The sequence below is a fragment of the Monodon monoceros genome, unplaced genomic scaffold, assembly GCF_005190385.1.
Source record: "Monodon monoceros isolate NGI ecotype Baffin Bay Population unplaced genomic scaffold, NGI_Narwhal_1 Super_Scaffold_12, whole genome shotgun sequence".
Classification (NCBI taxonomy): domain Eukaryota; kingdom Metazoa; phylum Chordata; class Mammalia; order Artiodactyla; family Monodontidae; genus Monodon; species Monodon monoceros.
The window spans coordinates 91,495,276-91,510,402 of record NW_021703768.1 but is presented as its reverse complement, the minus strand read 5'-3'; the positions used below and the strand labels follow the sequence as shown (position 1 = coordinate 91,510,402).

Below are 15,127 nucleotides of genomic sequence, written 5' to 3'. Positions count from 1 at the left end.
AAAGAAAGAAAGAAAGAAAGAAAGAAAGAAAGAAAGAAAGAAAGAAAGAGATAAAATAAAATTATTAAAATAAAAAATAATTATTAAAATTTTTTTTAAGTAATAAAAAAAAAGAATGAAGAGAGCAAAATCCACCAATGATAACAAGCACTAAAACTATACTAAAAAAAAGGAAGAAAAAAAAAAAAGGACAGACAGAACCCAACGACAAATGGTAAAAGCAAAGGTGTACAGACGAAATCACACCCAGAAACACACACATATACACTCACAAAAGGAGAAAAAGGGAAAAAAAAAAATATATATATATCATTCCTCCCAAAATCCACCTCCTCAATTTAGGATGATTCATTGTCTATTCAGGTATACCACAGATGCAGGGTACATCAAGTTGACTGTGGAGATTTAATCCATTGCTCCTGAGTCTGCTGGGAAAGATTTCCCTTTCTCTTCTTTGTTTGCACAGCTCTTGGGGTTCAGCTTTGGATTTGGCCCCGCCTCTGCATGTAGGTCGCCTGAGGGCATCTGTTCTTCGCTCAGACAGGACAGGGTTAAAGGAGCAGCTGCTCTGGGGGCTGTGGCTCACTCAGGCCGGGGGGAGGGAGGGGTACGGATGAGGGGCGATCCTGTTGCGGCAGAGGCCGGTGTCACGTTGCACCAGCCAGAGGTGCGCCGTGTGTTCTCCCGGGGAAGTTCTCCCTGGATCACGGGACCCTGGCCGTGGCGGGCTGCACAGGCTCCCGGGAGGGGCGGTGTGGATAGTGACCTGTGCTTGCACACAGGCTTCTTGGTGGGTGCAGCAGCAGCCTTAGCATCTCATGCCCACCTCTGGGGTCCACGCTGATAGCTGCGGCTCGCGCCCGTCTCTGGAGCTCCTTTAAGCAGCGCTCTTAATCCCCTCTCCTCGCGCACCAGGAAACAAAGAGGCAAGAAAAAGTCTCTTGCCTCTTAGGCAGGTCCAGAGTTTTTCCCCGGACTCCCTGCCTGCTAGCTGTGGCACACTAGCCCCCTTCAGGCTATGTTAACGCCGCCAAGCCCAGTCCTCTCCCTGGGATCTGGACCGAAGCCCGAGCCTCAGCTCCCAGCCCCGCCCACCCCGGCGGGTGAGCAGACAAGCCTCTCGGGCTGGTGAGTGCCGGTCGGCACCTATCCTCTGTGTGGGAATCTCTCCGCTTTGCCCCCCACACCCCTGTTGCTGTGCTCTCCTCCGCGGCTCCAAAGCTTTCTCCCTCCGCCACCCGCAGTCTCCGCCTGCGAAGGGGCTTCCTAGTGTGTGGAAACCTTTCCTCCTTCACAGCTCCCTCCCACTGGTGCAGGTCCCGTCCCTATCCTTTTGTCTCTGTTTATTCTTTTTTCTTTTGCCCTACCCAGGTACGTGGGGAGTTTCTTGCCTTTTGGGAAGTCTGAGGTCTTCTGCCAGTGTTCAGTAGGTGTTCTGTAGCAGTTGTTCCACGTGTAGATGTATTTCTGGTGTATCTGTGGGGAGGAAGGTGATCTCCGCGTGTTACTCTTCTGCCGTCTTGAATCCCCTTATATCATTTTAGTGTTTATCATGCATGTTTCATGGCTTTTATGTTCTACTTTGTGCTGGTTAAATATTGACTATAGCACTGACTTTTTTTTGTCACTTTAGATTTTAGATTAGTGGTTGTCACTCCTGACTGGTTAAAAGAATGATCAGTGAGGCTTTTTATAGGACCTAGATCTGGGGCCTATTCTAGAGCAGACCCACTGAATCGGGCTATCTGGCTGTGGACCATGAAATCTAATATCCAAAAACGGTGTCACAGAAAACCAAAGGCAGACACACATGAAAGTGGTAAAGGCAAATCTTATTCAATAACTATTGCAATAGTGGAAAAGAAACCTTGGTATAGAACTAGGCTTCATTCTGAATACAACAAGGGCACGTAGGGGTGTATAGCCAAGGAGCAGGGTGGGTGTCATTGAATGAAAATTACTAAGAGGAAACATTAGAGGAAGGGAGATTCGCCTTAAACCAACTTGACAGGATTCTTGCTGAAGGCAGGCCAGGGGGATAAGATTGAGGGTGGGATAAGGAAATTTGAGGGTAGGGGATTTTCACTAAACTGACTCAGCAGGATTCTTGCTAAAACTAGACTAAGGGGTCCAAGGACAAGCCCAAGAGCTAGGCCTCGTCACAAAGAGGACTCAGAGGAGACTTCCCTGGTGGTCCAGTGGTTAAGAATCTGCCTTCCAATGCAAGGGACGCGGGTTTGATATCTGGTTGGGGAACTAAGATCCCACATGCCATGAGGCAACTAAGCCCATGCGCTCTAGAGCCCGTGCCTCACAACTAGAGAGACTGCGTGCCGCAACTACTGAGCCTGTGTGCTCTGGAGCCTGCACACCCCGAGTAGAGAGAAGCCCGCATGCCTCAATGAAGAGCCTGCACCACTACTGAAGATTCTGCATGCCGCAACTAAGACCTGATGCAGCCAAAAAAAAAAAAATGAGGACTCAGAGGAGCCCAACCAAGGAGAGAGTCTTTGTCAACATTAACAGCTATTACAAATTATAACAACATGATTCTGATGTATGTATTTGTAGTGAGAATTGCATCCTTATTCCCATAGAGGTTTGAGCCTTGATATTTCATTTAGATCTTTTCTTGATCTCCTTTTTAGTAGTAACTTCATGATCCTGTAAATGGACAGCTTTCTTCCAAAGCCTTTTCTTCTTTAGCCTTTTACTGGAGAGTACCATGGCACCAAAAGGAGAGAAGTTAAGACCAAATAAATCATGTTTTGAAGCAAACACACTTCAACAAATATTAAGGTCCTACTGTGTTCCAGGTAGTGTTCTAGTTGGTGGGGATATAGTAGTGAAAAAGGCAGACATGGGACAGCCACTCTATTAGCTGGGGACATGGTAGTCAAAGAGTAGAATATAGTACATCAATAAATAAACAAGTTAATTTCACATAGTGATGCACTATGAAGAAAATAAAAGAAGAGTATAATAGTGATTTGGGGAAGGTTGTATTAAGGACAGGAGGTTTAATCTGAAATTATTATTACAGGTTGTTATTAGTCATGCTCAGATTTGGGATCTACTAATCCAGGTAGGGAAATAATAGTACAAAGACCCGAAGTCAGTGACAAGCTTGATGTATTTAAGGGACAGAAAGAAAACCAGTAGGAGAAGAGCATTGTAGGCAATGGTATGTGATGAATCTCCTAATACCTATTAAGGGTGATTCCAAGGTTTTTGACATTGAGCAACTGGCTCAATTATCATTTTAATAGTAAAATTATTAAGATGAGGAAGACTGAGGCAAATTGAAGGAAGACTGGGGCAGCAAGTGATGCCCATTAGGTGTGAAGCCCTAAATATAGGCTTCTGGATGTGGGATTTTGGATCTGTGTGTGTGTCTGTCTGTCTCTGTCTCTGTCTTTCCCTCTCCTTTTTTCCCTCCCTTCCTCTTCTTTCCACCTGGGCCTTTCCACATATCAGCTTCAGGATAACCAGACTTCTTGTATGCTTACATGTTGATCAAAGGCTCCCAGAGCGATTATCCTAAGAGTGACGTACAGAGGCTGCATGGAATTTTCTAACCTAGCTGCAGAGGTCATGCAGCGTCACAGACTGCACCTCTTTTTTTTTTTCATTGTAAATGCTTTGTTGCTTTTTATTCACTTTTTTCACTTTATTTTTATTGGAGTATAGTTGCTCTACAATGTTGTGTTAGTTTCTGCTGTACAGCAAAGTGAATCAGCTATACATATACATATATCCCCTCTTCCTTGGATTTCCTTCCCATTTAGGTCACCACAGAGCACTGAGTAGAGTTCCCTGTGCTATACAGTTGGTGTTCATTAGTTATCTATTTTATACATAGTAGTGTATATATGTCAATCCCTCTTGATGGGAAGTGTGTCACAGGATTTGCAGCAATGTTTTAAAATGATCACATTATAGAATCCCTCATTATATTAAGTTTATTATCTTTAAAGATTAGTAATCATTTCCCTTTTAAAGTATTGTTGAACAATAACATACCTTTGGAATTATTAATGATATAGTACTTTCCTCTCTGTATAGTTAAAATTATTGCCTTAAAATTATAAACCACTTATTTATGCTGTACTGGTGGTTCTAAGGTCTTCATATCACCTCCTATGTTACACAGATAGCTCACTGAATCCTATGACACTTCATCAAATGAAATAAAACATTGAAGACAATAGAGTTCTTCAAACTTTTGAAATTCTTCAGAGGTCTCTAGCCCTATCCTTAAAGGATGTAAGAGGAGGTTTCCAATTGTGGTTGTCATTTGTTTGCTAGAATGAGTCCTATATCTGTTGGCTGGTAAAATGAAAATTTTCAATGGCTGAATCTCTAAGGAATTTTTAAAGAGTTTATGCCTTGTGTGTTATTTTTGTATTTTTGAAAAAGCAGTATTTTTTTTTCTTTTAAGTTATCTGGAATTTTATAATTTATTCCTTTGGGTTAGATTCTATTAGAAAGGGAAATAGGATTGTATTTTATTTTTTATATGAGTGATTTTAATAACTCAACATATGTGATTCTTATCCCTATGTGTTTCACACCTTGGAAGCTTTTAGAAAAAAAACCTATGGCCAGGTCTTACCCTCAGGGATCCTGATTAGTTGATTTGGGATGGGGTCCAGGTATAGGTATCTTTTACAACTCCCCAGGTGATTCTTTTATGAAGCCATATTTGAGACCCAACTGCATCTAACTCTGGTATTTGCTGATGATAATCTTAGTCTCTGTAACAGGGAAAACAAATGGAAGACCTGCCTGATGCAGCTGTTTTGGCGACTAGACTTAAAAACACTCTCATCCAATACCACAGCCTTGAAGATGACAAGTGGCGAGTTGCTAAGAAAATGGTAAATTAATTAAATTACTTATGTTTGAGGGTGTATCTTCTGTCTAATGAGCTGGTGGATGACTTTCAAAATGGTACGGAAAAATATGGACCATACTTTAGATGAATGTGCGGGATAGATAAACGTGCTAATATAGTTGATGGTTTACTGTCTCACAAAGGAAGAAACATAATAATCCTGCACTGCTTTCATTAGTTCTTCAGATATTGGACACAAGAATAGACTCATGGCAACAAGATTGTAAAGAGCAGCCTCTCAAGTCAGTAAATAAAATGTGTCATTGTCAGTTTAAGGAAGTATAGTAATTGATAATTTGAAATTGTTTCAGATATTTTAACAAGCCTGTGAGAATGGCCAGTTAGTATTCTTTTTTTACCAATATGACATACCTGAGTGTTGACAGAGCCAATCCTTGAACCCAGAACTCTTCCAGTTAAGTCCTCTGGCTATTCTGCTATTCAGAATTTCTTGGGAAATGATCTAGAAAAAAATGTAGGGACTAATTCAAGGTAGCACTGTCATAATAGATTTGAATTGTTTAATTTTAAAAAGATGTGAGCAAGTTCAGAATGAAGTATTTAACATTTCTATTATAAATGTGTCAGTAATGGTAAATAGATGAGATTGGAATGGGGCAAATAATAATGGCCAATGAGATAGTGCCATCACCGAATCTTAACAGTGTTTGGGTGTCATTAAGCTATTGAAAAACCTTTTGTAGGGGTTTGTAATTTAAATAAGATGTGTACTACTTTCAGATACAGAAGAAATTCAGATACGGGTTATTTTATGGTATAAATTACTTTTGTGTATTTCTTTGAATATTTACTTATGTTTTATTTTCATGCAAAAGCTAATGCTGTAGAATTTATGAAATTGTCAGTTTTATATCCAGGTTTCCACCTATGTAATTATCAGTATACACTGTTTTTATTTTTCTAGAAAGATGTAACAATTTGGAGGAAACCTTCAGAAGAATTTAATGGATATCTGTAAGTAAATTCCTGTAGTGTTACATAGCTCTTAGGACATTGCTAAACTTCAGATATATACACACCTACACACATGATCACTGAATGATCATTGCCAGCAAAATTTGGCTTTTGCTTTAAGATGTTAAACTTTCTGAGAAGCAAATCCTGTTATGAATTCAAAGCCTTTAAAATGTCCATATCCCTGGTGGACAGAGTTGGTGGTGAGGGGATCATAAATAATATGATATCATAAATGATATCAGATAGCTGATAAAATCTTAATTTCTTACTATGGTGTATAAGACCCTTCTAATATTCTTTCTGCATTTATTCAGTGCTGTAGCATATTTTATTTTATTTTTTTGCATGGGCCTCTCACCGTCGCGGCCTCTCCCAATGCGGAGCACAGGCTCCAGATGCGCAGGCCCAGCAGCCGTGGCCCACGGGCCCAGCCCCTCCGCGGCATGTGGGATTCTCCCGGACCGGGGCACGAACCCGTGTCCCCTGCATCGGCAGGCGGACTCTCAACCACTGCGCCACCAGGGAAGCCCCTGTAGCATATTTTATTCTAAGAAATTTATCTTGAAGAAATCATGGGAAAATTAATAGTTATTTAAACTTGTCTCTTCCATCACAGTATTACTTAAAATATTAAAAATTACAAACAACCTGAATAATCAATTGTTGGGGAATGATTAAATTATAAAATGTGCTATTTTACAGTCTTTAAAAACATAATAAAATGCTCAAGATACAATGAAAAGTGAATAAAGCAGAATACTAAACTATATGTAGCACTATCATGGGTTGACTTTAAATATATATTTTTTATATATTAAAATGTTTTATTTAACACAAAATATATACCTCTAGATGTCAGTTTTATGTGTGATTTTTATTTCTGTTTTTTGATTTTTGCACATAGTTGAACACGAATTATGCCTTTAACCAGTAAAAAAATATTGTTTTTTAAAGCCAGAGGAGATAGTTGCCACGTGAAATTGGAGTGGAATAGTCACATCCTTGGGACTCAGCACTTTTTAAAATGAAACTGTTGACTGAACTTACTATATACAGTGTATTTTGAAGTGTATTACCAAAGATAGCATTTCCAGGAAGATAAGTTGTACAGTATTTATGAGGACAGGGAAACTGGAGTTGGATTAAACATTGTAAGCAAGTGTAGAAGTTAATCCTTTAGATCAGTAATCCCTGCTGGGGCTGAAAAAGTGTAAAAAGTGCCAAGGGAGCACTATGCTTGGTGATATGGAAAAACTTCATAGGGGAGCTAATATTGGAGCAGAGTCTTAAAGAACGAATAGGTATTTCTTAGGGAATGAAGGATAAATTCATATTCCAGGCAGAGAGAATTTCATTTGCTACGTTCACACAGATGGGAAACACTTTAAGGAGTTTATTTAGGGAAGTTGAAATTGTGTTTGTATAGCTGGAGCTGGGGAGAGCATGTCTGAAGGATTTTTTTTTTTTTTTTTTTTTTTTTTGCGGTACGCGGGCCTCTCACTGTTGTGGCCTCTCCCGTTGCGGAGCGCAGGCTCAGCGGCCATGGCTCACGGGCCCAGCCGCTCTGCGGCATGTCGGATCTTCCCGGACCGGGGCATGAACCCGCGTCCCCTGCATCGGCTGGCGGACTGTCAACCACTGCGCCACCAGGGAAGCCCTCTGAAGGATTTTTGAATTCTAAACTAAGGCATTCAGTTTTGCGTTACCTACTGCTCAACCCTACCCATACATCTCAGGTCCTCAGAGGATTTTGCATTTATTCTAATACAATTGTGAAAGAGAAATGAGCATGGAAAGTTTAGAGAAGAGCTTGTATCCTGGGGGTCCATGGCTAGCTTCTTGAAGTGCCCCTAAGATTGTATACAAAGTTTTGTGACAATGTGTATGTTCCTGGGAAGAGATCTGTGGCTTTTTTCAGATTCTTAAAGAGTTATATGATCAGAAGAGCTAGAAACTGATGCAGTGTTGAGTTGGACACAGAGTTCCCAAACTAAGGACATAGCATGGGAGTTGAAAAGGACAAATGAACTTGAAAGAGATTTATGATAGTGATGGTGGTGGTGACAATGATGATGGCGATGATAGCTAACTAACATTTATTGAAAACCAGATATTGTTCTAAGCAGTTTACGTTTGGAAAATCATCTTGATGAAACATGGTGACTTATTAGTTCTGACTATTGGAATGGGGTTAAGAGAAAAAGAAGAGTCGAAATTGAATCCCAGATTTCTAATTTGTGCCTGAAGTAATTTGTATTACCCACCTCCTACCCCCACCCTCACCCCAAGTTAGAGAACACAGGCAGAAGAGCAGACTTAGGATGGAACATAATATAAGCTTGAGCTTGAGAGATTTACAAAATGATAAAAAGGCTTCAGATGCTTAAAAAGAGAAAAAAGACCCCTGAAAACAATGATGGAGTTAAAGCCAATCTACCTCTCTTTTCTTTCCTCCCCAGAGATAACTACTCTCTTGAAGTTGTGTGTATTATTCCTATTTCACACTTTGTGTGTGTGTGTGTGTGTTTTAGTAATACGCTTTAATTTTTTCTGTTCAATACTGTGTTTTCAAGAGTTACCCATGTTGTTACATGTTGATCTACTCTTTCACTTCTGTATTCATATACCACAATGTGTTTATCTGTGTTTGCAAGTTTGCCTACTGATGAATTTTCAGGTTGTTGTGAATTCTTCTCTACAGTAAGCTTCTTGGTACATGTCTCCTTCTACACACATGTAACATTTTCTTGGGATGTGCCTGTGTCTTAGGGACATACATCATCCCACTTTACTGCATGTTGCCAAATTGCTCTCTAAAGTGGTGGTAGCACTTTGAGAGTTCTCATTCCCTTCCATTCAACACTTGTTATTAAGTTTTTAATCTCTGTCAGTTTTTCAGGGGTATGAGATGGTGTATTGCTAGTAATTATTTGATTATGAGTGAAATTGAGCATCTTCTCTAAGTTTATTGACATTTCAGGTCAATCTTGTCCTTTGCCCATCTTTTGTTTGGATGGTCCTCTTCTCATTGTTTCATAGGAATTAATCATATATCCTCTATAGTAAGTATATATCTGAATATATGTGTTGCACTTATCTTCTTCCACTCTGTGGCTAGTTTTTAAAGAGATTACTTATTTTGTCATTTGTGGTATGTAAGTTTTTAATTTTAACCATCTTGTGTAATTTGTGTTTTTGTGTGTTTTATGTATTCAAGTAATCCCCCTGTATCCTGAGGTCACAAAGATGGTCACTTGTATATTTTTCTCAAAATTTAAAATTTTTACCTTTTACATAGTGGTATTTAGTCTATCTGGAGGTATTTTGAATGATGTGAAGTAAGAATTCAGTTTTTATTCTCTCTGTTAGGATAACTGTTGAATCCAAACACCGTTTTTCAACTAGTATATCTTTTTCCTACTGGTATGTAATGCCACCTTTGAAATATGTCAAGTTCTGATATTATTCATGAGTCAATCCTGGGCATTCTATTCTAGGGTGACCTATATTTCTATTCCTAATAAAAAGGTTTCAAAAGTTAGGGTAAGAATATGCATATACTAATAACATGTTAGAACATAGCTGAGAAAAGAAGAGCATATGAAATAAATGGAAGCATTACAGTGTTCTACAGACTGCTCTTGGCTACACCATAACATGAAGGTATTTTACTATGTTTATGATAATGCGTAAGATAGCCTTCAAATCTCTTATTAGATTTGAGGACGTTTTAGAGTACATTCTGATGAAATAATTGACAGAACCTAATTTATCAGAAAAGTCGGGATTTACTCTTTTTAAAAAATCTTCATTAAATTTTATTTTTTTTGATGTGAGCTCTGAACTGTGAGAGCATGCTGAAATTTTTCATTCTAATAGCATTTGACTTTCATATGTTTTCTCCAGCTTCAAAGCCCAAGGTGTTATAGACGATGTCGTCAATAGTGTAATAGACCATATACGCCCAGGTCCCTGTCGCTTGGATTGGGACAGCTTAATGACCTCATTGGATATTTTGGAGTACTTTGAAGAGGTATTTGTTTAGAAATGTTGCTTCAGATTGTGTGTGTGTGTGTGTGTGTGTATGTGTGCGCATGTGCACGTGTGTATACTTGCATTCATTATATTCATTGCTTTGAGAATAAGTAGTCATGGCAAAGATCTCACAGGGGAATCCTTGCTGCCTTTTAAAAAGCTTGAGTTTCCTCATATTAATAATGAGTGTTAGTCAGAACTGAGTTTGTTTTCTGCAATAGCTTTACCCTTGCTGCTTAAGAAAATCATCAGTGTCTTTAATTGTAAAACTTTAGCTGAGGTTCTGAAATCTAAAATTCTGAAAATACCACCATCATATTCAGGTTTCTAGGTAATAGTATGTAGGTTTTCCATTAACATTTAGCCAAAATCAAAGATAAAAATGCCACCTTAGGCATTAGAGAATTATGTAACCTAAGTGGCTTGCTTTCTTCGTCTGTTTTTATTAATTCATTCCTTGTCATGTTTGAATTCCTTTATTGACACATTTGGTGTTTTAGTCAAAGTACTTGTGGATTTTATCTTATACACGTACAGTCTATACTACCTGCTTCCACTTTTATCATATAGGATAAGAGGTGACTCTACTGAAACAGAGATTTGGATACTGGGTAACTTACCTCTGTGTTTTGATTGCATATCCTCTTCAAGTCCATACAGTCGCTGTGAGATATAGAATAGAGATCTAAACCTGTCAGAATCACTGTAAGAAATGTTATTAATATTTATTATAACACATTTTAAGTGAGTGTTAATTTTTTACTAAAGATTAACTTATGATATATGAGTCTATGTATGTATTTCCTATAGTACTAACAGCTGTTACCTGTTCTCTTTCAGAATTGCTGTGTGATGCGTTATACTACTGCTGGTCAGCTTTGGAATATAATTTCCCCAAGAGAGTTTGTTGACTTCTCCTATACTGTGGACTATAAAGAAGGGCTTTTATCCTGTGGTAATTGTCTCAAAACCTTTTACTTTCTCTCGGTTTGTTTTAAATTTTGAGTTTTCTAGGCTGGATGTTTCTTTCTACACAAGATACATTTTCAACTTTCATACTTATTTTTAAAAAATTTATTTTATTTAATTAATTTATTTTTGGCTGCGTTGGGTCTTCGTTGCTGCGCATGCACGGGCTTTTCCTAGTTGTGGCGAGCAGGGGCTGCTCTTTGTTGCAGTGCGTGGGCTTCTCATTGCGGTGGCTTCTCTTATTACGGAGCTCGGGCTCTAGGCACGTGGGCTTCAGTAGTTGTGGCATGCGGGCTCAGTAGTTGTGGCTTGTGGGCTCTAGAGCGCAGGCTCTATAGTTGTGGCACACGGGCTCAGTTGCTCCGCGGCATGTGGGATCCTCCCGGACCAGGGATCGAACCTGTGTCCCCTGCGTTGGCAGGCAGATTCTTAATGACTGCGCCACCAGGGAAGTCCCCATAGTTATTTTATAATCAATAAGCTCTGTTTGCAAATGCTAAACCCTAGGGATTAAAATAACAATATCGAGAAGGTTTTTGCAATCTTTCTGATGAGTTTTTGTTCCCCGTTACACAGTATCCTTCAGGTCACAGCTAACAAATATGGAACGCATGACTGCCTCTAAGAAAGGGATCTAGTCGTTGGGTTTCCTTCTAAGTCACTCTCAAGAAACAGCTTCTTAGTCATATACTTAGAAAAAATAGGCTTGGTATGTGTTAGAGTACTTTTCCTTCCTTGATCTGTGTAATATTTTTCTTTTCAAAATTAAAGATACTATTAGAAGGCTCCTGCTTTCTAAAATATATCTATAGGTAAATTAATATTTTTGTATGTACGATATATTTGAGTTGGCAGTTGTAGGTACACATCTACCTGTTTAATCTGAACCAGCCAGAACCAAAGTTTGATATGGTAGTGCCTGTGGGGAGCAGTGGTGGTACATAGGTTTGATTATTAGTACCTTGAGGCCTGGCTGCTACAGAGAAGATTTGTAGTTTCCAAGGAGTTACCAGGATGACATGATGCCATTTATTCTGAAGGGATTAGAACTTCCCCATTACATATCTACCAGCCTCTGTCAGAATTCCACTTAGTAATTATCTTTTTCATTCTTCCACGGTCACTCTTGGGGCTTAATTTTCATCTACATGGATAAGAAGAAAAATATGTAAATAAGAAATCTGATAATATTTTTTAGTGAGAGTTTTAGATTAATGTCAGTCATTGCTATTAATAGTGTCATTTTAAATTGCCTTGTAGGGATAAGTCTTGACTGGAGTGAAAAGAGGTCAGAATTTGTTCGTGGATATAACCATCCCTGTGGTTGGTTTTGTGTTCCTCTTAAAGACAGTCCAAACCGGAGTCTTTTGACAGGCTATATTCAGACGGATCTGCGTGGAATGATTCCCCAGTCTGCAGTAAATACAGCCATGGCAAGCACTTTAATCAACTTCTATGGTGATTTACAAAAAGCCTTACAAAAGGCATAATATGTTTAAACTTATAGTATTATATTCCCTGAATCAACTCTCTCTCTTAGCTGCATGGCCTGTAAAAATCATCCTTTCCTGTCTTCTGCATAGCCTGTAGAAAATTTTGAGATGTTTTTGGTTTATTTTATTCCTAAAGTAAATAGCTATCTAGTGTGGGCATTTCAGTTTTCCTAAACAGTTATTTGCACATTGTTTGGTATGGTGATATGTCTAGGAATGGAGAGTATGACAGAAATCCACCAAGAAGTAGATATAGTTCTGTGACACAAACTCTTAAGAAATTGAATAGTGCCTCAGTATGAATATTTTGGCTACTTAGAAATTAGAGAAAGCCAAGCTTCATGCTGGTAGGTTAAAATCACCTATTTTAGAGCTTTATGAACATTCTGTAAAAGTTTAAATTTTGGGAGGAGTTAAATATTAATGCTTTACTTCTCATATGCTCTATGAGTTTAACAATATCTTGGACTAAAGAAAAAAAGCTCTTCTCTATACTTTATATAGAGTATATCTCTATACTTTATAAAGATGAACTTCATTGTCAGTTGACTACTTTACCTATTGAAAATATCAGAAATAAGAAAAGAATAGGTATCATAGTAAAATGCAATTCAGTTTTGATACCTGGATAGTATTATTTTATAGATATCTTTAAAAATGTATTCATATCTTTATGGGCTTTTATTTTGGGAGTCTTAAAAGCATTTATGAATGAATAAGACAGTGTGAAAAACTGCCAGATATGTGCTGGGACACCACATTGATTGGACAGTATTCTGGGTTATGTGAAATGGGTGGTGGTATCCAATACTGACCAATAGAGAATCATCTCTCTAGAAAGTCAAATTCAGTGAATGTTTTATACATGTTTGAGTTTTAAATGTGTCACTCAAGTCATAAAGTATAACTACGTCATAAGCATTCACAATTGTGATGTAACTTCAGTCTGGAACTAGAACAAATGCATTCATAGATTTATCTAAATGCCTGGATGAGTCATTTTATAACTAGAATGGACTATAATATGTCTCTCGATTCTGTGGCTGCATTAAATGAACATTCCTAAATGATTTTAACATCCCACATGGTCTTTGACTTTTGAACTATCCACCTAGTTTACATCTAAGATGAGAACTTGAGGGAACTCAGTGTCCGTGCAAATTTTTGTCTATATTTATATTTGTGTACATGCACACATCTTGAATCTGTTCCAGTGTTCAATGTGAGTTATTTATGTGTTATTATTACTGTTCCCACTGTTTCATTTTATCTTTTTTTTTTTTTTTTTTTTGGTTAATATGGGGTAAAGAGAGCTCTGGAAATAGTATTTACTAGATAGGCCACCAAAAGCACAAAACTGTATAGTGGTTCAATTGCATGAAGGTGTGATCTGTGTTTTACTTTCCTGTGTTTTCCTGAGTGTAAAGAAAGCATAAGTCATAGTTCTTCAGACCCATTTTGCTAAAGTGGAAAAAGTAGAGCTGACTTATTTTTATTGTTTTGGTATGGAGATGATGTTCAAAAAAAGCAAAAGGTGGCAGCACCATAATATCCATAGTGAATAATCTCACAAATTTTAGATTGAAAATAGTTTGTTTCAAGGTCTGATAGAAGCAATGCACAAACGATCCTATGCTCTTAACTTGAAATTTATTAATCACCAATATGTTTTTCCAAATTGACTATAATTTTTGAGCTGCTGGATTTCTCTGCTACTTTTTTTTTTCTTGCAATAGGGAAAGAGAAATGAGCAGTTTAGCTTTCAGTTTCGCATGGAAATTGTTAAATGTTAATTTTGACTCAATCTATTGTCTTTTATTTGGTTTTATTAGTGTAGAGCAGGAGGTTTCTTACATTCCAGTATTCAGTCTAGCATGACAAAATACCAGCAGATGTCCAATTATAGGGTGCCCAGATTGGGTAAGTTTGCAACAAGATGTACATTATTATAAGGGCTATTATCGCCTGAGCTGGGTGCCACTAGTAAACTGTCCACTTTCAGCTACTCTGTGTTCCCTTTGTTTTTTTGTAACTTATACCTCCAACTAGTGATGATATAATCCACTGTTGAATGAGGACCCATTGCAGGTAACAAGACGCTCATGGAAAAATTTTCATTGCAATGTTGAGCCGTATGATGGATTGAAGAATTATATTTGAATTACCTGAAATGTATATGCAGCTTCTAGATGGCACTTTAAATCTGCTGGGCTCTAGCTGTGTACTTTAAAAAAAAAAAACAAACAGCTTTATTGAGGTATAATTTCCAATGCTATACAATTTACCTGTTATAAGTATACAATCCGTTGATTTTTGAATACACTTATAGTTGTGCAGCCATCACAACAGTCCAATTTTAGAATAGTTCTATCACCCAAAAGATCCCTTTTGCATGTTTGCGGAATCATACATAACCAAAGTTTAGCACAGTTGCTAGTATACAGAAGATGATGGAAAAGATTAGAGCACGTTTTGTTTGGTTTTGTTTTCAAGAGTAGAGGTGTATTTGATTCTAAGCTCAGGAATCTTGTGATAATGTATTATATATGTTATGTCAAATATCATAATGATATGAAATTTAACAATGTGGATTGGGATTAATATTAACATGTAATAGAGTCTGCTGTTTCTATAGCAGTGCTGTAGAATAGAAAAATAATGTGAGCCATATATGTAATTTAAAATTTTCTAGCAGCCGCATTAAAAAAATTAAAAGAAACAGCTGAAGTTAATTTTAATAATACAGTACATTTCA

General features: G+C 37.9%; 1 protein-coding gene across 2 annotated transcripts in view; it reads left to right on the top strand.

Annotated features, from left to right (window-relative positions):
• Positions 1–15,090, top strand: part of STARD4 (StAR related lipid transfer domain containing 4) — a 24,911-nt gene extending 9,821 nt beyond the window's left edge. Inside the window, exons 2-6 of one of the 2 annotated variants that reach the window (XM_029215626.1) lie at positions 4,767–4,880; positions 5,823–5,872; positions 9,782–9,908; positions 10,751–10,865; positions 12,140–15,090. In XM_029215626.1, coding sequence (XP_029071459.1) covers positions 4,767–4,880; positions 5,823–5,872; positions 9,782–9,908; positions 10,751–10,865; positions 12,140–12,369 — 636 coding nt within the window. In that variant the 3' untranslated portion in view covers positions 12,370–15,090. Of the gene's footprint in view, positions 1–4,766; positions 4,881–5,822; positions 5,873–9,781; positions 9,909–10,750; positions 10,866–12,139 lie in introns of those variants that run through there. The other variant, XM_029215627.1, reaches the window with a different exon arrangement.
• Positions 15,091–15,127: the final 37 nt, after the last annotated feature.